The sequence below is a fragment of the Lygodium microphyllum genome, chromosome 11 (assembly GCF_053477565.2).
Source record: "Lygodium microphyllum isolate KBCC chromosome 11, Lygodium_microphyllum_v1.1.10, whole genome shotgun sequence".
In the NCBI taxonomy this organism is placed as follows: Eukaryota; Viridiplantae; Streptophyta; class Polypodiopsida; order Schizaeales; family Lygodiaceae; genus Lygodium; species Lygodium microphyllum.
In genome coordinates, this window is record NC_141145.1 from 152,788,384 (window position 1) to 152,812,373 (window position 23,990).

The following is a 23,990-nucleotide window of genomic DNA, read 5'->3' on the forward strand; positions in this document are numbered from 1 at the left end:
TGTTGTCTACCATCTAACACTTGTAGACAAGCGTTAGAAGATATCTCAGTTGGAGCTGCTGCCCACTGTTGTCTACCATCTAACGCTTGTCTACAAGCTTTTTGCTGCTGTCTCAGACCTTCTATCAGCTGGCAACTGCTGTCCAGACTGGAACACCTGCCTTTACTGCATTCACACTGTTTGCTGCTGCCATACAGCCTATCAGCCTGCCATGTCAGCCCTAAGGCTGCATTTTGCTGCAGACTCCATTGTCTTGATTTGCCACATCATCAAAACCTGCATTTTGTAGCCTTTTGCATTTGTATAGCTGCCACATCATTAGCATACCTGCATTTTGCTGTTCTGCACTCTTTGCTACTCATCTGTCGTGATCTGGCTATCATAGGCTGTGTTTGCTGCTACTATGGGGGCAAGGGATGCCACCCTTTGTTGGAGACATGTCAAAGGCATTGGAAACCACTCTTGCAAGATAGTTTTGCTAGGTTTTCATCTAAACTTTCTACATTTATTAGTGAAGAGCCTTAAGCATTGGCCATATATGTGGAACATGGTCACACGAAAGACTGATGGCACCCCTAGCAATGGTCTTGTAATTCTCCTTCATACAGCCAAACAAGTCTATCCATTGGAACCCGAATGTTTCCATGATACCTTGCGTGAGTTCAACTTTGGCAATCTAGAAGCGCCAAAATTCATTTTGCTAGCAACATTGCTGTGGGAGTTTCTTTCCCATCTCCAAATCGCCAAAGGTAACATCTTACCTTTGCTCCTCAGATATTTTTGCATGGAGCTACAAGGATCTCCATGCATTCACCCTCACTATGGCGGCTAGCACCCCATACCACTCCAAGGTGATGTTTGCCTAGTACAAGGATGAGCTTATAAACTTAATGATGAGTATGCATTAGAGGTCAAGTAAGAAGTGGATAAATTGATTGATGCAAAGGTCATCATTTCCATAAAGAACTCAAAGTGGCTTGCAACAATCACAATTGTTCCCAAAAAGAAAAGAAAAATGTGCATATGTGTTGATTTTCGTGCACTAAAGAAGGCCATGATCAGTGTCGACTTTGCTTTACCTTGCAATGATGGTTTTGAGCGGTTGATGGCTTCATTTCTAGGCTCAAAACTTTTCGTACAAACTTGTTTTGTGTTCATTAGAAAGAGTAGGCAAAAGGCTTTGAAACCCCAACATAACTTGCAACACTTGTGGACAAAATAAACAGTGTAATGGTGCAGTTAATGGGATCAATGCAAAGATGCTTGAAAAGGATGCAGTGGTCATACTATTGGCCAATTTACACACGGAATCTCAGTCAACTAAGGATGCATTTTTACTTAATCAGAAAGGATGGAAGATTACCATCACAGCAAGAATCCATGGAAAGGATGCTATCTTTTACACAAAGGCATGACCTTTGAAGGCCGAAGTATATTGCAGTCATTGCAGGAAGATGGGCCATAAAACCTTAAAATTAGAACCCACCACTAAGGATTGTTGGCACAACAATGCCAACAATAAGTAAGCAAGCTTGATGCAGGAGCAACAAGCAGAGTCTAAAACAACACCTTTGGATCGAGATAGACTATTTTAAAAGCCCCTATATTTCAAAAAGCATTGTAAAAGCTCACTACCCAACTTTTGATCCAAGAAGCTATTGAGGCCATGCATCTAACCTTGTAGCTATTAAGCCCACATTAAGGGGGAAAGGCTTGGGGGGGGGGGGGTGGGGGGAACTTCCATATTGATATAATTTCGAACTTAGCATGACCTACCCTCAGGGGGGTTTGTTGAGAAAGCAAGGGTAGTTAGATGTATATTAGGTTAAGGATTCATTATCTGAATATGTTCAACCTTAATCCATAGCATGGTCATGAAGATTAGATGCAGTTATGCGGTGGCTGATTTAGCCTGAAGAATCCTAGTCTGATCTAGGCACTATAAATGGAAGGAGGTGGCATGATCTATGGTCAAATCCCACTATTCTAAGGATGCATCCATGACGTTGGTTTGTTCCTTGAGGGTCTTCTCAATGCCCTAACTTGATGTGCATGTGCATAATTAAATAGGCTTCACTTAATGAAGATTAGTGTGTATTCACTTCATTCTTTTGCATGGTCTCTCAATTTCTCATCAATACGAAGTACTTGCATGTAGATCCTGATTGAAGCCTATTAATTTTGTCACTTTGTGTGTCCTGAGAGGGATCTTAAGGTCATGCACATATGGATTTTCTGCAGACAGGCTACTTGAGAGAAATTTATGAACGATGGGAAGAAGACAAAAAGGTCCAATTGGTGATTATAAAAGTAAGCATTTTGCCTTCAAACTTATTTTTGTCTTTAAATAACAGTGTTGCAGTCTAAGGAAATGCTACAGTATAATATGGGAAGGAACTAGCTACTTGAGTAGATTGTTGAACAATGAAAAACAGTTTCCTTCACATGCACAACAAATTTTGTGAAGTAGTGCAATATAGATACATCATCTACAGTTATGCCCAAAGTAGTCAAGTGTTGTTACTCATGTTTTAGTACTAACTCAATTCAGTATATTCATTTGAGAGGTGTAAGTTTATGCAGGGATCTGGACGGGCTTTTAGTGCTGGCGGAGATGTTGCAGAAGTGTACCACTTTGGAAACCAAGGTGTCATTCTTGATGCTTTTTATCATAGTCCATTTTGACTATCCAGTTAAGAATTGAGGTTTGAACATGAACAATATATGTTGGATCCTACTGCCATTCATTGGTTTGAGCTTGTATTGCAGGATGCCATAATAAATCTATGCACTTCTTTTCTCAGGAGTACAATGTGGACTATCTGATTGGAACTTATAAAAAACCTCATGTAACTATCCATGATTCTTTCCACAAACTCATCATGGTATTTGCTTTAGTGACTGATTACAGTTTTTATGCATACAGGTGGCTTTGATTGATGGCATTGTGATGGGAGGAGGCGCTGGCCTTTCAATAAATGGAAGTTTTCGTGTTGTCACAGAGAAAACGGTATTAGACATCTCAGTTAATATGTGAAACTATCTTGTTTGGTTTGGCTGTTCTTTTTCTTGTCATGTTTGCTTGCACTTTAATCAATCTATCTTTTTCTGAGACTTTTCTAATTTGATGTTCAGTAAAACTCATCAATTCTCTTTAGCAATGGAGATTAGGAAGGGAATTCCATTTTACTGTTTAGTATTTGGTAAAGCACATCAAATTTCTTAAATTTTCACTGGGTTTGGGGGCCGGAGGGGGGGGGGGGGGGTGCGAGGGGGCTAATCAAAGAGATTGCTTCTATTCAATCACTTTGTCAGGGATGCCTCCTTAGTCCTTTGCTGTTTGCATTGGTGACTCATTGGATGCTCTCCCTATTGGATAAGGTGGCAATTGATGGTGAAATCAATGGTTTGGGTCTTCCCAATGGGGCTAAGCTTTTGGGACAATCTCTTGCAAATGATTCATTTATATTTCTTAAGGCTGAGAACTCTAATCTGGATAGAATGGGCATTTGGAGACTGCATGGTCTGGCCTCGGTCCTAAACATCAATGCACATAAATCCACTCTCATTAGTTGTACAGAGAGACACTTACATTGCTTGATCGAATGTCTTCACGCATTCACGACAAGTTTATGTATTGGAAATCTTAGGCATGGCTTCTACATGCGAGTTGCACAAACGGTGATGATAAATATGATCTATTTCTTGCGTTTGCTTCCTTGGACACAAGTCATTGCAAGAATTGGTGCAGCCCATCTGTTTTATCATATGGAAAAAGTAGGAAAATCATTTAGGTCAAGTATGGGTCTTGTGGCAACATATTACCATGCCAAAGTGTTTGGGTGGTGTTGCCTTGTTGGACGTCAAGATTCATACGATAGCTTTGCGGATGGCATTGTTATAGTCCTTATGTGTGCAACATTATCCTTGGGCAGACATTGCTATGTCTTTTATTGAGGAATTGACAGCTCACATGGCCATACTAGAATCCAGGCCTCTTGGTGGCTTATTGTGAATTTGACTTAAGCAGTTAAAACATCGCAACCCCCCTGCCCCCCGTCACGTTTGATCGCGCCCGCCCAGGTTGTTTCGTGCTGCCACATCAGCTGGCTCCCTGACGGCTTGCGATTGCCTAGCGCCCTGCCTAGCCGTTTGTTCCCCCCCCCGCGCCATTGTTCCCCCCACCCTCCAAGTGCTCCCTCTCCTGCAGCAACTTTCCCTCTTAGGTAGCATCGCGACGTGATTGGTAGTTTTCTCAGAAGGGTCGCGCAATGGAAACCTCTGGTTAGACACTGGCACACTAAACGAGTACCCCCCAATCAAACACCTTGCGTGTTGTCCTCTTTGAGGAGCAGCTCTTAGCTATCTGAGCTATGGAGCTGGAGCTAAGGGAAACAACGATTTATGGTCAGGAAGTAGGACATTCCCCAGTCAAGTCCCAGCTTTGGGACTGGCTTCATTCCATGCTGCGCATCAGCACAACGTAGATCGTGGAGGCGGTCCTAATGGGCCAAGGGATCTTCATGGTTAGGCTCAGTTCGGCAAATGCAACTTGCGAGTTATTTGTTAGTTCACCATATGCGTCCACAAAAGGGGTCATATACATGGTCCCTTGGTACAGTGGCTTTGGTGTGGAGGCATTTGCACTCCACAACAAGTTTCTTCAACACCCGGTCACCCTTCTCTTCTTCGGCTTGGCGATAGAGTATTGCCAGTTGGTGGAAGACTTTGGATGGCTCTTCGGCACTGTTCTTCACGTGTCTTTCGCAGAGGCAGTGACAGATGCTGAAGTCCCAAAGGTACGGGTGGCACTTGTGATGGGGCAGCCAAGGCAGTGCATGCGCTGCCACAACTTTGGGCATTAGGCAGCAATGTGTACGTGTTTCGGAGCTAAGGCGGCTCTGCCGACAGGCCCGTAGGTGGACGCTGACGGCTTTACACGGGTCCAAAGATGACAGAGAGGGAGACGGCAGGGGGGGCGCGCAACCAGCTTCTCAGACCCAGCCTCAACAACAGGGAGCAGGTGGGCGAATGATGCCCCCTCGGCAGAGCACTCCACAGCTTCCCCCTGCCCTCCCCACCCGGCAGGACTATAGCCCCCCATATCCAACACCTGCGCCACAGACTATCTCACCTGAGATCCCACAACCCCCAATCCCCCCCCTCCCCCCTCCCCCCACAATTCCCTCCCACCCGCCATGCACCTCCGTTCATCCCACCATTCCTCGATCCTCCCCCCCATCACCTCCCCTATACCGAGCACCCCCCCTGATCTGCACCCGGTACAGGTGGTCCTCCTCAAACTCACCCCCCCTTCTCCCACAGGAGGTGATGAGCCACACACGCCTATCCTCCTCGCACCAGCAGTCTTCCCCCTCCCATACAGCCACCAGTTCATCTGCTCCTGCCGCCCGTCACACTTTCCCGAGACAGGCACAGTTGTTGCCACAGGAGTTCTTCTGGAGTGCCCCATGGTCCTACCTGAGAGTTGCAGAGCACGGAGAGTTTCCACTACCTCTGGAGGTGGGTATCTTTGTAGTTCGTAAGTCAAGGAGGGGCAAGGTCCATCTACTAGCACCACCGAATGGACCAAACTATACCTTTTTTCTTCAATTCTCTCACTCAGGGGAGTGGACGACTACACACATAGAGGAAGAGTTGAAGAGTTAGGTGGCGGACCACATGTCCCAGTGGATGGGAGAAGAAGGACTATAACTGTTTGCACAGTAGTGGCCTGGTTGCATGATGGATATTAACTGGTGGGCTGGTGCCAAGGTCCCACACTTGAGCATTATCTTTCGACCCCCCTCCATAATGGAGAGCTCCGAGGGATGTGATCGAGTGGCCCCCGGAACAGGTGGCCCGTTTCTACCAGTGTACAGAGTCACGACTCTCAGCATGGCTGATAGATGCATTGATAGTACCACCTGGAGCATCTATCATCCCTATGGTCCGGCCGAGGGCCACCATGGGGGATTGGAGTTCGCCGTCCAGACCGGTGGCAAAGATTACTTGTATGCCTCATAGCTTCTCCTCTTCATTAGCAGTCTTCACACCGAACAGATGCTTGCTTGGTCAGTCAGAGGTTTCCCATGAGCTTACACCTTGCATCGTGGAATGTGAATAGTTGCCACTACAGTAGGGCATGTGGTTCCAGGAAGTTGATTGTTTAGCAGGAGCTGCAGCCTGCCCTTGCCGGCCGGATCGACATTTTACTTCTATAGGAGCACAAACTAACCCCCACCCAAGCCCAACGGGTTGGGAAGGAACTTTCGGGCAGCTCGCACACTTACTGGGAGCACGCCATTGGCGCCCATAGTAGGAGTGGAGGCGTATGCACCTCTATCGGCCCAAGTCTCACCGCCTGTGTACGAGACCACGGGACGATAGTGGCAGGGAGGGTTCTATGGATCAGATTGGATATTGGGGACGCGTGCCTTGGAGTCCTCAATGTCTATGCCCCTATGGAGGTTGGGGCACGTAGCAGGTTCTGGGTGGAGATCGCGGACAGACTCCTGGAGATGGACTCCTGGATCGTTGGAGGAGAGTTCAACAACCTGGAGGCTTTGGAGGACCAGCAGGGCAGAGGTAGAAACTACTAGGGCATGGCTGGGGAGGAGTAGGAGGCATGGGAGGTCTTTTTGCTAGCAGTAGGAGCACGTGATGCTTGGAGAGACCCTGCCTTCCACAAGAGGGAGAGGTCGTTGGACTTCTCTTGGGGATACAGGCGGCTAGGTGGAATCTTGTTGGAGCGGTTGGATAGGTTCTATGTGAGAGAGTGGGTAGGCTCTCGTGGAGGCCAGATTGAGCAGTTGGTAGGCACCACATTGTCCACCGATCATTGCCCTGTTCTCCTGACACTTGATCCCCTAGCATCTGCTCTAGACACACGATCCTGTCGGATCCCTGACTCGATCTATAGGAGGGAGGAGGTGACGAGACAGATAGAGTAGATTTGGACCAGAAAGTGGAACAGGAGGGACCGGATAGCAAAGGAGGTTGTAGAGGTCCTAGCCGGGCCGAGCAGAATTTGCCAAGAGGCAACCATACAAGCCAGATAACAGAGTTGGGAGGAGGAGAGAGCACTCTCGTGGGACCTAGCAGCCATGTAGAGATTATTACAGGAGGCACCAGGGGATCGCATCCTCCACGCACAGGATATGTGTGCACGAGCAGCCATTGCTGGCCTAGAGGGCAGGCGCTCGGAGTTCTCCTTCCGAACCTCAGCAACCTTCTGGGCACAGAAGGGAGACACGATGTTCAGGGAGTTCTTCCAGGTGCACCAGCCTTGCACTGTAGGAGAGCAGATATACAACCTTCGGGATCAGTATGGGAGGACTCGTTCTAGCCTAGACGAGGTGATGGAGATTGCCACCGACTTTTACACGCGCCTTTTCCTACAGGAGACAGCTTCAGCTAGAGGACAGAGATGTAGACAGCAAGTCTGGGATCACATTCCGTCCCTCGTCACAGAAGAGATAGGAAGCTCCCTCCTAGCTCCCTTCACAGAGAAGGAACTAGAGGAGGCTTTCCATACACAGGATGGGCAAAAATGCCCGGGAGAGGATGGCCTCTCTAAGGCCTTCTTCACTACCTACTGGGAAGTGGTGAAGGACCCCCTAGTGATGGCTTTCCAGGAGATTTTCACTTCAAGACAGATGCCAGGGAGTCTTTCGGCAGGCCTTATTAGTCTTCTCCCCAAAGGGGGAGACCGGTTCGAGCTTTCCCAGTGGAGACTAATCACCTTATTGTTAGTGGCCTATAAGGCACTAGTAAAGATGATTGGTAGGCGACTACGCCCTGTGCTTCCAGACATCATCCATGACACATAGACAGGCTTTGTCCAGGATAGGAGCATCCTTGACAATGTATTTACCTTCTTTGAGGCGATAGAGTGGGCTCAGCACAGTAGGCAGAGCTTGGTAGTACTACTCTTGGATTTCGAGAAAGCTTATGATAGGGTGGACTAGGTTTTCTTAGAGGGCACCATGGTGAGGTTGGGATTCCCCCAGGTTTGGATTCGCGGGGTCTCTGCCCTTTACAAATCGGTCACCAGTAGGATTCTCATAGGCAGAAGGCGAGGGGAGGAGTTTCGGCTAGAGAGATCGGTTCGATAGGGTTGACCCCTGGCCCTATACTTGTTTCTACTCTTTGAAGAGGCGATGTCTCACTTCCTTAGGTTACGTGTGAGTGGATTACGTGGCCTCCGACTTCCAGTGAGAGAGGAGACTGAGTTGTTAGATTCAGAGTATGCAGATGATACAACACTCTACATAGAGGAAGATGAGTTGATGCTGGAGAGAGTGAGGGTGGCTCTTGACGTGTTCTGTTCTGCACTGGGAGCAAAAATCAACTTGCAAAAGTCGGTTGGTTTCCTCACAAACCCGGACTCTAGCACGGAGTGGGGCGTCCACCTGGGATTTAGATGGGTGAGCAAAGGACGGACCGTCCAATTCCTAGGGTTCCAGGTGGGACTTGACATCACTCCTGCCCAATAGTTTCTTCCTTTCCTTGATTCTATGCAGAGAAAATTGACCTATTGGAGCACGGCCCGCCTCTTATTGGCCGGCCTAGCCCTGGTGGTTAACCAGGTCCTCCTAGCAATGGCCTGGTACATCGCCTCGTGTTGGTGCTTCTCCTCATCATGCGTAGTGTAGCTTCGCTGCCTAGTGCGGAACTTCCTTTGGTTAGGGTCAGATGGTTCTAGGAATTCCAGGGCCAAGGCGGCGTGGGCAACCATCATATGGCATTGGTCAGAGGGAGGGCTTGGGATCATAGACCTAGAGTATCAGAGTATGGCCCTCTTGGGCAAGCTAGTTGTCGGCGGCCTCACACTAGGTGGGCAGACCTAGAAGGTCTTATTGCAGTAGGGCCTCGAGGACTGTAGACCGAGGCTTGGTGGAGAGTGGAGGTTGTCCTTGAGATGGATCTTCACGTCAGCCCAGATTACCCCTTCCAAATCACCTTTCCTACGCAGCTTACTCCGTGTGTGGCAGGGCCTTCATAAGGCCCTAATCCAAAGCCACGCAAGCTGCCAGGAGGAGATAGACCATCAGCCAGTGATTTGAAACCCCCAGGTCAAAATCGGGTTGGGGCACAGATCGGCGAGCGCCCCCACATCTAGTGAGCTGGTTGGGAGGCCGGCCCAGCTCGTACCATCAGGACGTGGCGGGAGGTGTATAGGATGGTGGATGAGGAGGTGTTGCATCGAGTACCAGGCTGCCAAAGAGGAGTGGAGTTGAGGAGAAGGGAGATAGACGCAGCAGTGTCTCTGGAGTGGCTTGCTCCTCTGATAGTAGAGCTGATAGAGCCTAGGGAGGTATGGGCAGCTAGGTTTTCACTAGCAGGCATCCCCATACAGGTGGCAGGCAGAGTGGGTGGTGCCCCGCAGGGGACTTTCTTCGCCATTCAGGAGGGGGGGCGTCTGGCCCTTGACAGAGGGCAGCAGGATGAGGGGATTGCCGCCCTTTCGTGGAAGAGGATTCGGGTGGTGGGCCTTTAGGGAAAGACATGGCGACTAGACCCCTATGTTTTATGGAAGGAGCTCAAGGAGTGGTGCCTTTGAATTTGGGAGGGTAGACCACTTGATGAGTTGGAGTGGGACCCAGGAGAGTGGCTATGGCTGGCGCAGTGGTCGCCAAGAAGTCATCCAGGTTCCTAGAGTACACTGCCAGGATTGGCAGACACGTATTGATGCAGGAGGATATGGATTGGGTGCCGTTACGTAGTAGGCATTGGGCGGGATGGACCTTGTGGCGCCACCTATGGGATAGCTGGAGGCCGAGGAGGGTATCGTATTTCTTATGGCTGGTGGCACATGGAGGCTTGGCGGTGGGAAGTTGCCTTGCCCAAATGGAAAGGAGGGAGGTTGTAAGCGCTGCACAGAGCAACCTTTGGAAATACCAAAGCAGTGTCTTTGGTCATGCGAGGAGGCGCAGCTCGTGTGGAGAGGAGCATGCCGCATCCTTTGCCATATAGCACCCAGCCTTGGATGTATCTCATGGGGAGCTTTCTGTTGGTAGGCAGTCAGCCAGGGCCGTCACCTTCTGTATGAGGCCGGGATGCAAGACGCAATATTCATTATCGAGGCAGGGTCGTGTGCAGTGGTTGGTTTGGAGGCTCTACCCATCCGCCAAGTCTTGGAATCCACAACGGACTGCTCGGAGGTATGGGAGATCATAGGGAGTCTAACTGGATGGCATATCTGGAAGGCACAGTGTTAGATGGCTTTCGGCGGAGAGAGACTCTCAGTACAAGCAACCTTAGCGCTGGATCTCCATCATCCACTCCCTTGGTGGCCGATGGGACCAGGTACAAGGCGAGTCGAGGGCTCGTCAGGAGCTCCGTCGTCATTTCATGCGCACTTGGGGCAGCCAAGACCTGTTCTTTGTGATGCACGCAGGCAGCCCCAGTTGGTGATCCCCCCCCCCCCCCCCCCCCAAAAAAAAAAAAGGCTTCTTGCCCCCATCCCCCCCAGACCACCTTGAGAGGCTTGTATACATGATGTAGTTGTGACTTTGCATCAGCTCTAGCTAGTTTGTTGAGCATGAGCACCCCATTGTAATTAGTTTTTTTGAGTAATATAATCAGCCACATTTTACTTGCAAAAATTAGAAGAGATTTTTCACTTCACTGCTTGGTATTCCTTAACTCTAGAAAGGAGGCTAATTCTTTGCAAGCTGAGGTTTTAGCCATATCAAGGTTGCTTGACTGGCTTGATAAGCACATGGAGTGTGATAAGTTTAATAGGATGACACGACTAGGCTTGAGAACTATACAAGATGCTGTCATTTCTGGTCAGACTCACGTTTATTCTTACTCCGTATCCATCAATACTTTGGGGTTACAGGCTGATTTGGTCAAACTTGGAGGAACATTTCCCTTTGCCTGAATTTTAGCCTTCATCCCCATGGTTGGATTGGGCTTTTGTGCGACTGGATGTTTATTTGAAACCATGCACCAATCAAGTTTATTATAAAATGGTTGAGGATAAGAGGTGGGTGACTCAGAAAGCAAAGAAAGTTTGGTTTGCTTCTCAGTAAAGCGAAGTGGCATGATCGGTTGCTTCAATTTTGGTCTAAGATTCCTTACCAAGGGGGGAGTTTTTATATGGAGGCTTCTCATTAGGATTTTCTCCACAGGGAATATGTTGCACGGTTGCAAGATCTCTAGTGGTAGATGTGTCTTGTGTGCTATATATGATGAAACTCCTATTCATCTTTTTATCTCTTGCCCAATTTCTTGACAGGTTTGGGTCTCATTTTTCCGAGTATGGGCTTCAGTGACACATGAGTGTGCAATAATCAATTTTTGCGTGTTGGGCAAGATGCCATCCACGGCCACTTTATAGTCACAACATCCCTATCTTTTTCATTTTCTGCATTGGACTGCTCTTTGGCATATTTGGCAGACACCCAATGCATTTATTTTTGATTCAGCCTTGGGTATTTGTGGTCACGTGGGCTGTTTTTGAGGATTATTATGATGGCAAATTACTTCCATGTTTTCAGCTGGCATGATCCTCAAAGATGTGGCTGCTTATGGATGGAGATCATTTTGCATCACCCTAGTTGTCTCTGCTTCACGATCCCCTTCATCTATGCTTGTAACCTTGTGTTTTTTGTAGCCTTTTGGATCCATGTGTTGTCTTTGAGTGTGCATGGTTGGCCAGAAGGCCCTTTGAAATACAATTCATTAATTCAAGCTGCTGCTGCTTCTTCTTCTTCTTCTTCTTCTTCTTCGAGAGCGAGCGAACGAAATAGTGGGAGAGAAAGAGAGAGGCTCTGATCGCGCCCTGCTCCTTCACGCCTGCCCAACTTCGTTGACCTGAATCTGTGCCACCCTGCTCTGCTCCAGCTGTCGACCTCCCCTGTGATCAGACTGCCACCGTTTCTGCTCTGCGACTTGAGCTTCTTCCTCTGCAGAGATTTTCTGACTGGAGCTCATCGAAAGGGCTTTGGGGTATTAGTTGCAAAAGTGTAGTCATTCTCAGGCTGACCTCATAACTGGTACAGTGCACATGCAGAGCTTGTATACGGAGACTGATCCTGTTCAGATCTGAGACAGTTTATCAGGGTTTGAGATTATAATAAGCATTAAGCTTTGTTATGGAGAATCTGCAAGAGTCAAATGATATTGATATGGCCTTTCTTGACCAGCATAACAGGAATGGGGATGATAAAGATTTGGTCGAATTGGATGGTGACTCATCAACAGAAGATTCTGGGCAGTTGATGGATGGGGATGAGATGGGTAAACATCGTAAAATGTCGGTTGATGAACCGGTCTTGTGTGCCCAGAATTTACCTCAGCCAAATGTTCATGCTTCATGTTCTCAGCCTGATGGGCCTCTTCAGTTTATGTTGGCCACTGCCAATAATCTAAGGTTGGATTACGCTCAAGCCAATGAGGGTAAAGCAAGTTCTTTACCGGAAGGGGAGCATGTGGTAGCTGTTATGGGTACAGATCTGGTTTTGCAGCAGATTGCTGCTTTCCATGAGAGGGCAGCCATCTTTTACTTTACGGGAAGGAGTCCTTTGACCACTAGAATTCGTACCTGGTTGCAGTCTATGCTTGTCACTGCTGAGATGGGTCAAGATGATGCTTCAGGACAAGTGTAGGGCCCTCTTGTTGAAGAGATTTATGATGGACCGAAGGGGTTTTTTGAAGTCCTTTTTCGTTCCCCAGAAGTGTGTGCTTTTATTATGAAACGTATCCCTTTGTTTATGGATGGTCAATTAGTACATATGGTCCCTTGGAGACCTAGGGTGGAATTTAAGGGGGTACTTAGGCAGGCATGTCCAATTTGGGTTGAGGTGGTTGATTTTCCTGCACATCTTTGGAGACTTCTACCTTTGGTATTGAGAACTCTTGGTGAGGTGTTGGTGGAGCCTCAGTTGGCCTCCCGAATAGGAATAGGGCTGCGTGTTTTGGGATAATTGCAAATGTTGGTTTACAAGCTGAAATGGGGTACATTTGCTGGTCATTGTTTCAGATGTGGCCAATTGGGCGATTTCATTTCTGAATGTGATAGAAACCCAGATGTTTTGCAGAGTTCAATGGTTCGTGACATGGATATGCCTGAGCATCATCCCCAACAAGTTGTTCAGCAGCCAGAAGCTGATCATGTGCCGCTTGTCCAACATGGAGATGATGATGGAAAGAAGAATGCTTCTCAAATTGGTATAGAGTGTGTATCGCTTTTGGTTGGTCGAAATTCACCTCTGCAAAATAATTCTTGGGTTACTGTGGTTAGTCGCAATGCTAGACATGAGCCTCGTTTGTCTTTTGCCCACCCACCTCCGCAACCTATCACTCAGACTTTTCAATGTAGAGGTAGGGGTTTCTACATGAAACCTCAACCCTCACGTTCTCCTGTAGTCGTTGTGGAGGATAAAAGGGCTTTTGATTTTGCTTTGCGCTTTGATGCGCGTGGGAGGCTTGTGCCTCCTCTTGATGTTTTCCATTCTCAGCAATAACAGTTTCCTTTTTGTGATTAGATTGCTAGTTTGCAGAGAGCAGATCTGGTAAATGTGATCCGAAGTGAGATGGAGAAATTTCAGGTAGCTAAAGCTGTTGATATGAAAGGAAAAGGGAAAGGGGTGGTTTAGTAGTTTTCTTTCTCTGTTTTATCATGAGAATTACTTTATGGAATGTGAAAGGTGTTTCTTCGGGCAGTAAGCAGTATCGATTGTGGAAAGTTGTGTTAGGAAATTTTTCCCTGCAACCATCTTTGGTTTCTCAGGACCATCGTGGTAGATTTATGATTTTGGAAATCCTATATGAGGGAGAGGTTTTGTGGCTAGTGGAGGTGTATGCTCCTTCTGCTCGCAAACGTTGTCAACTTTGGGATGATTTGCATTGCCTTGCCATGGCTCGCCCAGGCTCTGTTATGGGTGACTTTAATGCATGTGTATCTATGGATCAAGCAACTTCATAGCACTCGGTCATGGATGGTCCTAAGCGACAGGCTTGGGATGCTCTGGCAGCTGTATCTTTAAAATAGGACATGTGGTCTTGGATGCATCCTTCTCAGGCCGGATATACATATCACTCTTTTCAGCATCCAAATACTTGGGCCCGATTGGATTGGATCTACATTTGTCAAAGTGATTCTTTTCTTCCTAAAGTTATTGATATGTGGGTGTAGAGACAACATGTTTTGTCAGACCACTATCCTTTGGTCTTGGAGTTGGATCACAGACTTGTCCATGCCTTTAAGGCCCTCCTTTCCAGTTTCCCTCTTCGTTTCAATCAATCCTTTCTGCTGCAAAATCAGTTTTTGGAATATTCAGCAACGGATTGCTTCTTTTAGCTTGAGGTTCCTCTTTGAAGGGACGGAAGCATGGGCTGTTTTTAGGGATAATGCCTTATTGTTGTCTTGACAGTATGGTATTCAGCATGCTTCCTCTTTACGTGCTGAATTGCAGCACGCACAATCATTGTTGACCCACTCGTTGTCTTTGTGTTAGTCGGGGGACTCCACTGATGATTTACTCATATGCATTGAATGGTTGAAAGGCAGAGTTCAATCTTTGCAGGAAGAGGAATATGCTAAATACAAATCCTGGCCAGAGCTGAAGCTTTATATGACAATTATTGTTAATCCCATCAAATTTTTTCTCGATTGCACCAGAAATATGCTTGAAAAAATATTGTGCGTTTGATGGATGAGCAAGGTGTTATGGTTATTGAACCTTCTTCCATCATATAGATGTGTGTTGACTTTCATAAATCATTGTTGGGCCCACAGGAGATTCTTTAGATGTAGTTCTTTCTACTCGCAAATATATTTGCAATTTGGTTGGTAATCACGTTAAGCTAGAATGGGTTGATTTGATGATTCTAGCTTGATTTGATGGAGGCCGATATTTCGGAGGAGGAAGTGGAAGAGGTGCTGTCTCATTTGTCTCGAAGGAAAAGCCCTAGCTAGGATGGGCTTCCTAATGAGTTGTTTTCGGCCCATGTGGAGCAACTCAAGGACCCATTGTCTCATCTGTGTCAGCAAGTGTGGAATTCTGGTGAGATGCCTTCAGACTGGAAGATTGCTGTCATTCCATTATTGCCTAAGGTTCTCTCTCCATCCTCCTTGAAACAATGGAGACCCATTTTTGTTATGGGTTCTTTATATAAAATCTTTTCTAAAATCATTGCCAACAGATTGCAGAAAGTATTTCCGCAGTTGGTTCATCCACGCCAATATGGTTTCATTAAGGGCCGGAATATAATGCACAACATTTTGAATGTTCAACTGGGGATTGACTATACTAAAGCTTTAGCCCAGCAGGTTGTTATGCCTCAACTTGATATCGAAAAAGCATTTGATCATGTTAGCTAGTATTTTTTGCGATAGCTAATGACCACCATGGGATTTGGGCCTCGTATGATTTCTCTTGTTGATACCATTAGTCAGGGTGATATAGCCCGCATCGCACTTAATGGAGGGATTGTAGATGAAATTGTTTTATCTCAGTCTCTTTGGCAAGGCTACCCTCTCGGCCCTTTGCTGTTTGCTTTAGTCACTCACCCGATGCTTTCATTGTTGGACAAGTTGGCCAATCAAGGTGAGATTGTTGGTCTGACTCTTCCCAGTGGGGTCCAACTTTTGGGGCAATCTTTGGTAGATGATTCCTTCATGTTTCTTGGTGAGATGAATGTGTAAGGGACTAGACACTGCCTGAGGGGAGAGTAGTGTAGGAGGAAAGGGGATTTTGGAATAAAAAGGGACGATGCTACAGAGACATTAGACAAAGAAGCTCGAGGGTGAGAAGTCCAAAGTTGGAGATGATTGGAGGTGGAGATGGAGAAGTTTGGAGACAGAGTTTAGAGACAGAGATAGAGAAGTCTGGAGACAGATAGAGAAGTTTGCAGACAGACAGAGAAGTCTGGGGAAGAGGAAAACTTCAAGAAGTCTTGAGACAAAGACAGGGAATTCTGGGGAAGAGAAGTCTGAGAAGTTTGGAGATAGAGATAGAGATAGAGAAGTGTGGGGAAGAGGAGAAGTCTATGGGCAGAGAAGTTCGGAGGCGGAACAAAGAAGTCTAGGAGAGAGGAAGTCTAGAGGCAGGGAAGGAGGAGAGGGAAGTGAAGTTGGGGGTTAGGGGGAGAGAGGAAGTTTGGAGGTAGGGAAGGAGGAGAGGAAAGTCAAGTTTGGGGTGAGGGGGAGAGAGAAGATAAGTCTGGGGACAAGAATGAGAAAATATAGTGATGCTAAGTGGTGAGAGATAGAAATACATAGATTTGCAAGAGCACACTTCTATTAGCATCAAATGATTGCTTGATACATTGGTTGCCTTTTATAGCTGAAGAGAGGGGATGTCAAAAGATCTTCATACAATATCAATATCTAGAGATGGAGGAGATTTTCTCCAGACTGTCATAAAAAAATCTCTAGGTCTAGAGCTTGCAGTCAAGTCTAGTGTGCCTTTAGAAGTCTCTAGACAAAAAGTTTGGAGGAAAAAATCTGAGACAAAGAAGTCTTGAGATAGAGGAGTTTGGAGACATAGTTAGAGAAGTCTAGAGACAAAGACAAAGAAGTTTGAGGAAGAGGAGAAGTCTGGAGATAGAGACAAAGGAGTTTGGAGAAGAGGAGAAGTCAAGAGGCAAGACGGAGAAGTCTGGGAGAGAGGAAGTTTGGAGGTAGAGAAGTTTGGAGTTAGGGAAGAAGGAGAGGGAAGTGAAGTATGGGGTGAGGGGGAGAGAGAAGAGAAGTTTGGAGACAGGAATGAGAAAAGATAGTGACGTTGAGTGGTGAGAGACAGAAGTACACAAATTTGCAAGAGCACACTTCTATTAGCATCAAATGCTTGCTTGATACACTAGTTGCCTCCCCTCTCTTTTTTTAGTTATAGTTGAAGAGAGGGGAGGGCAAAATATCTTCATACAATATTAATCTAGAGATGGAGTGGTGGAGGAGATTTTCTCCATGCTGTCGCCAAAAAATCTCTAGGTTGGGAGATTGTAGTTGGGTCTAGTGTGCTTCACTTGCTGCTATATACAAGTGTGAAATACAATTCAAAGCTTTTGGCAAATGAGCTCAAATGTGGTGTTCCCATGTGGTGTATAGCTACCAAATCTTCCCTTATTGATTGCATAGCCTCTAATTTACCAAATTTAGGGTGGCAAGGTAAGCTTGCCTAGCATAGTGACATTGTAAGACATCTTGGTTACCCCTTAGGGATTGATGTGCAATCGAAAGCTCTTCTGAAATGGATATCACAGAAATTGAAAGACAAGTTTGCCTATTGGAAATCTCAAGCTTGGCCATTCCATGTGCGCCTTAAAGTATCCCATACTGTTATGCTTCCCATGCTCATCGACTTCTTGACATTATTGCCTTGGACCAATGTTGCCTCGAAGGATCTTGCTCAGCACTTCCGTTTCATGCTTTAGAAGAAAGATTCTGTGCAGGCAGGTATATCTTGGGAATTGTGGAGTCATGTTTGCACCCTGAAATCCATGGGAGGTGGGGCTGTTTTGGATGTGGGGAACCATGTGACAGCCCTTTGTTGGTCACTGTTTCAAGGCTTGTGTATTGGTCAACAACCCTGGATGCTTATTGCTCATGCTTTTCTTGAGAACCATAGCCTTTGGCATGGCAATACAAGGATTCAGGGTTCTTGGTGGCATGTGCTTAATGCTAAGAATCACTTTTCTACATCTGCCTCGGTTCTTCTTAACCATTTGGTGTCTTCATGGAAAATCGTCCTTTCCAAGGCCCCTTGGCATCTGGCAGAGGACAAACAAGCGGCTAATTCTTTGCTTATGGAAATTCTAGCGGTGTCTCCTATTCTTTCATGGGAAGGCAAATTCATTTCGCACCGTCAGAAGAGTCTTTTGGGTTTCTTGTGGCTGCAGTGATCTCTGGGGTAGACTCTCTAATCTCTTGCAAGATTGACAACCCTTTCCTATCTTGGATTTTGATTGCCCTTGGTAAGATTGGGATCTTGTGGAGCATTTGACCATTCAGTCCTCTTCAGTTAATTAGATATATCCTTTCATGATTAGAGACCACAATCATTTCATGATTAGAGATCGGCATGGTTGACCACCAAAGCCAATACTCTTTGGGGATTGCATAAATATAAATCCTGATGGCAATAATAGAGGGATGGATCAATAAGACACCATTCAAATGCAAGGTATTCATTTGGAGAATGTTGGTGAGGGGACCCCCCTTGTGTCAGCTCTTCACCGCTTTGGTATTTTAAATGGGAATTATTTCTTCTGTACCACTACGGTCGAGTCTTCTTGGCATAGATTCATCTCCTGTCCTTTTGCTCAGAAGATCTGGGCCCTTAACTCAAACATTTGGCTTGTGGTGGTAGGGATAAGGATGCGTCCTCTCGATTGGGTCTTTGGTAAAGCTAAATACTAGTGTCCGCCACAACCTCACATGAAGATCCTATTTCAGTTCTTCAAATTTCGGGGTTGCTGGCATATTTTGGTTATTCGCAATGCATTCATTTTTTATGCTGCCTCGGGCATTCAGAATCAGTTGTGAAGCTTAAGGGACTTCTCCAATGGCAGCTTGACCTTCTACAACATGCTGATATCTTGGTCAGCTTAGTTCCTTGGCAAAAGTTCAGGCCTCGTGCTCTTAGACTAATGAGTCTTTAACATGTGGTTGCTGTTATGGGTGCTGATCTGGTTCTACAGCAAATTGTTGCCTTCCATGAGAGGGCTGCCATCTTTTACTTTACGGGAAGGACCCCATTGATCTCCAGTATCTGTGCATGGTGACGGCCTTGCCTCAATCATGAATATCGTGTCCTGCATCCCTACCTCATACAGAAGGTGACGGCCTTGGCTGACCGCCTGCCAACAGAAAGCACCCCAAGAGATACATCCAAGGTTGGGTGCTATGCGGCGCAAGATGCAGCATACTCCTCTCCACACGAGCTATGCCACCTCACACGACCAAAGGCAATGCTTTGAGGTTTCCATCGACTGCTGTGTGCAGCACAGCACTTACAAACTCCCTCCTTCTGCATCTGGGGAAGCCAGCTTCCCATCGCCAAGCCTCCATGTGCCACCAGCCATAAAAAGTACGATACCCTCCTCGGCCTCCAGCTGTCCCATAGGCGGCGCCAGAAGGTCCGTCGGAATGGCTTCGTGATGTTGTGCTCCGCCCAGTGCTTGCTACATGATGACGCCCAATCCATGTCCTCCTGCATCAGTACGTGTTTGCCAATCCTGGCGGTGTACTCCAGGAACCTCGATGGTTTCTTGGCGACCGCAGTGGCCGGCCAAAGCCACTCTCTCGGATCCCACTCCTGCTCATCAAGTGGCCTTTCTTCCCAGATCCAGAGGTGCCACTTCCTGAGCTCCTGCCAAAAGACCAAACGGGTCCAGCCGCCATGTCTTCCCCTGAAGGCCAACCACCCGGATTCTCTTCCATGAAAGGACAGCTATCCCCTCGTCCTACTGCCCTCTGTCAAGAGTCAGACGCCTCCCCTCCTGCACTGTGAAAAAGGTCCCAGATGGAGCGCCACCCACTCTTCCTGCCACCTGTAGGGGGATGCCTGCTGGTGAAAACCTAGCGGCCCATACCTCGCCGGGCTCTATCAGCTCTCGGATCAGGGGAGCAAGCCACTCCTGAGGTACCGCTGCATCTATCTCGCTTCTACTCAGCTTTGCTCCTCGTTGGCGGCCTGATGCTTGCTTCAGCACCTCCTCATCCGCCATCCTGTACACCTCCTGCTATGTCTTGATTGTATGAGCCGGGCCAGCCTCCCAACCAGCCCACTGGATGTGGGGGTGCTCGCCGATCTGTGCCCCTTCCCGGTCCCTGACCGGGGGTTCCAAATCACCGGTTGATGGTCTATCTCCTCCTGGCAGCTTGGGGGGCTCTGGATAAGGGCCTTACAGAGGCCCTGCCACACACGGAGCAAGCTGCGTAGGAGGGGTGATCTTGGGGGGGGTAATTTGGGCTATCGTGAAGATCCATCTCAGGGACGGCCTCTACTCACCACCAAGCCTCGGTCTATAGTCATGAAGACACCCTTCTGCAATAGGACCTTCCAGGTCTGCCCTCCCGGTGTGAGGCCGCAGACAACTAGCTTGCCCAGGAGGGCCATACTCTGATACTCTAGGTCTATGATCCCAAGCCCTCCCTCTAACCGATGTTGTATAATGGTCGCTCACGCCACCTTGGCCTTGGAATCCATGGAGCCATTTGACCCGGACCAAAGTAAATTCCGCAGTAGGCGGCGAAGTTGTATTACGTAGGAGGAGGAGAAGCACCAACACGATGTACCAGGCCGTTGCTAGGAGGACTTGGTTAACTACCGGGGCTCGGCCGGCTAGTGAGGGGCGAGCTGTGCTGCAGTAGGTCAGCTTTCTCCGAATAGAATCGAGGACTGGAAGAAACTGCTGGGCGGGAGTGATGTCGAGTCCCACCTGGAACCCTAGGTACCAGACAGTCTGTCCTCTGCTCACCCATCTAAATCCCAGGTGGACGCCCCACTCCGTGCTAGAGTCCGGGTCTGTGAGGAAACCAATCGACTTTCACCAATTGATTTTTGCTCCCGTTGCAGTACAGAACACCTCAAGAGCCAACCTTACTCTCTCCAGCATCAATTCGTCGTCCTCTATGTAGAGCGCTGTGTCATCTGCATACTCTGAGTCTAACAACTTGGTCTCCTCTCTTACTGGAAGTCGGAGGCCACATAAATCTCTCACACGTGACTTGAGGATGTGAGATATCGCCTCTGCAAAGAGAAGGAACAGGTACGGGGCCAGAGGGCAACCCTGTCGGACCGATCTCTTGAGCCGAAACTCCTCCGCTTGCCTCCCTCCTATGAGAACCCTGCTGGTGGCTGATCTGTAAAGTGCAGAAACCCCGGAAATCCAAGCCTGGGGGAAGCTCAATGTCACCATGGTGCCCTCTAGGAAATCCTAGTCCACCCTCTCATAGGCTTTCTCAAAATCCAAGAGTAGTACAGCCAGTCTTTGCCCACTGTACTGGGCCCATTCTGTTGCCTCAAAGAAGATGAATACATTGTCCAAGATGCTCCTTTCTTGGACAAAGCCTGTCTGTGTGTCATGGATGATGTCTGGAAGCAAGGGGCGTAGTCGCCTACCAATCATTTTGGCCAATGCCTTATAGGCCACTGAGAGTAAGGTGATCGGTCTCCATTGGGAAAGCTCCAACCTATCTCCCCCTTTGGGGAGAAGACTGATAAGGCTTGCCAATAGACTCCCTGGCATATGTCCTGAAGTGAAAATCTCCTAAAAGGGCAATAGTAGGGGGTCCTTCACCACTTCCGAGAAGGTAGTGAATAAAGCCTTAGAGAGGCTATCCTCTCCCGGGCATTTCTGCCCGTCCTGTGTATGGAAAGCCTCCTCTAGTTTCTTCTCTGTGAAGGGGGCTAGGAGGGAGCGTCCCATCTCCTCTGTGATGAGGGATGGGATATTATCCCAGACCTGCTGTCTACATTGTTGTCCTCTAGCTGAGGCTGTCTCGTGCTAGACGAGGCGACTATAGTAGTCGGTGGCAATCTTCATCACCTCGTCTGGGCTAGAACGGGTCCTCCCATACTGATCTCGGAGGCTGCGTCCAAATCTGCTATATCTGTCTCGTCACCTCCTCTCTCTTGTAGATCGAGTCAGGGATCCAACAAGATCGTGAATCTAGGACAGATGTTGGGGGATCTAGTGTCAGGAGAACTGGACAATGATCTGACAACGTGGTGCCTGCCAACTGCCCAATCTGGCCTCCTCGAGAGCCTCTCCACTCTCCCACATAAAACCTGTCCAACTGCTCCAGCAGGACTCCATCTAGCCTCCTGTATCCCCAAGAGAAGTCTAGCGACCTCTCCCTCTTGTGGAAGACAGGGTCTCTCTAGGCATCACGTGCTCCTACTGCCAGTAGAAATACCTCCCATGCCTCCTGCTCCTCCTCGGCCATGCCTTGGTAGTTTCTCCCTCTGCCCTGCTGGTCCTTCAAAGCCTCCAGGTTGTTGAAGTCTCCTCCAACAATCCAGGCGTCCACCTCTAGGAGTCCTTCCGCGATCTCCACCCAGAACCTGTTGCGTGCCCTAACCTCCGTAGAGGCATAGATATTAAGGACTCCAAGGCATGAGTCCCCAATATCCAATCTGATCCATAGCACCCTCCCTGCCACTATCGTCCCGTGGTCTCGAACACAAGCGGTAAGACTCAGACCAATAGAGGTGCATACGCCTCCACTCCTACTGTGGGCACCTATGACATGCTCCGAGTAAGTGTGTGAGCTGCCTGGGAGTACATTCCCTTCCCGTTGGGCTTGGGTGGGGGTGAGCTTGTGCTCCTGTAGAAGTAAGATGTCGATTCGTCCAGTAAGGGCAGGTTGTAACTCCTGTTGAACAATCGATTTCCTGGAACCACGTGCCCCACTTTAGTGGAGGCTATTCACATTCCAGGATGCAAGGTGTAAGCTCATGGGGAAACCTGTGATTGTCTGAACAGGGTTCGGTGTGGAGGCTACTGATGACGAGGCGGAGCTATGAGGCATGCAGGTATGCTTTGCCGCTGGTCTAGACGGTGAGCTCCCTCTCCCCATGGTGGCCCTCGGCCGGACCAACGAGGTGATAGAAGTTCCAGGTGGTACTATCAATGCATCTATCAACCATGCTGAGAGTCAAGACTCTGTGTAATGGTAGAAACGGGCTACCTGTGCCAGGGGCCACTCAATCACATCCCTCAGAGCTCTCCACTATGGAGGGGCTCGAAAGATAATGCTCAGGTGAGGGACCTCGGCACCAGCCCACTAGTTAATGTCCATCATGCAACTAGGCTACTGCTGTGCAAACAGTGCTAGTCCTTCTTCTCCCATCCACTAGGAGGTGTGGTCTGTCACCCGACTCTTCAACTCTTCCTCTATCTGTGTCGTCGTCCACTCCTCTGAGTGAGAGGACTGAAGAAAAAAGGCGTAGTTTGGTCCATCCGATGGTGCTAGTAGATGGACCTTGCCCCTCCTTGACTTACAAACCACGAAGATTCCCACCTCTAGAGGTATTTGGAACTCTCCGCGCTCCGCAACTCTCAAGTAGGACCATGGGCCACTGCGGAAGAACTCCTGTGGCAACAGGTGTGCCTGTCTCGGGAAGGTGTGACAGGCGGCAGGGGTGGATGAGCTGGTGGCTGTATGGGAGGGGGAGGACTGCTGGTGCAAAGAGGATGTAGGCGTGTGTGGCTCATCACCTCCTGTGGGAGGCAGGGAGGTGAGTCTGGGGGGGATTGCCTGAACCAGGTGCGGATCAAAGGAGATGCTCGGTACGGGAGGTGGTGGAGGGGAGGATGATGGAGGGATGGTGGGGTGGACGGAAGTACATGGCGGGTGTGGGGGGGATTGGTGGTCCTGGAAGTGGGGGTGGGGGGGGGCTGGGATGTGGAGAGAGGTGGATGTGGGGGCTGTGGGGACTCAGGAGAGGTAGTCTGTGGCGCCGGTGGTGGATGTAGGGGGCTGCGGTCCTGCCGGGTGGGGGGGCTGGAGGGGGCTGTGGAGTGCTCTGTCGAGGGGGCGTTGCATGCCCACTTGCTCCCTGCTACCGAGGCTAGGTCTGAGACGTAGGCTGCCCCCCTTCCGTCTCCCTCTCTGTCGTCTCTGGACCCGTGTGAAGCCATCAGCGTCCACCTGTGGGCCCGTCGACGGAGCCACCTTGGCTCCAAAACGCGCGCAACCTGCTGCCTGATGCCCAAAGTTGTGACAGCGCAGGCATTGCCCTGGCTGCCCCATCACAATGACTTGCTACCTAAAGGAGTGCCCGCCCGCCTCAATCTCTAGGAACTGTGGGATATTCTTGACCTCTTTCACTGCCACCCGTACCTTTGGGACTCCTGCAGCTGCCACTGCATCCGCGAAGGACACGGGAAGGATAGTGCTGAACAGCCTTCCAAAGTCTTTCACTAACTGGCGATACTCAATCGCCAGGCCGGGGAAAAAAAGAGTGACCGGGTGCCGAAGAAACTTGTTGTGGAGTGCAAATGCCTCCACAATAAAGCCCCTG

The 23,990-nt window shown here is 48.6% G+C and overlaps 1 protein-coding gene across 3 annotated transcripts in view; it reads left to right on the forward strand.

Moving 5' to 3' along the window:
* Window positions 1-23,990, forward strand: part of LOC148029540 (3-hydroxyisobutyryl-CoA hydrolase 1-like) — a 103,559-nt gene that overhangs the window by 31,332 nt on the left and 48,237 nt on the right. For 2 of the 3 annotated variants that reach the window (XM_087688724.1, XM_087688726.1), the window contains exons 4-7: window positions 2,242-2,310; window positions 2,584-2,647; window positions 2,770-2,849; window positions 2,927-3,010. In XM_087688724.1, the coding sequence (XP_087544850.1) occupies window positions 2,242-2,310; window positions 2,584-2,647; window positions 2,770-2,849; window positions 2,927-3,010 (297 nt within the window). The remainder of the gene's footprint in view (window positions 1-2,241; window positions 2,311-2,583; window positions 2,648-2,769; window positions 2,850-2,926; window positions 3,011-23,990) is intronic. The other variant, XM_087688725.1, reaches the window with a different exon arrangement.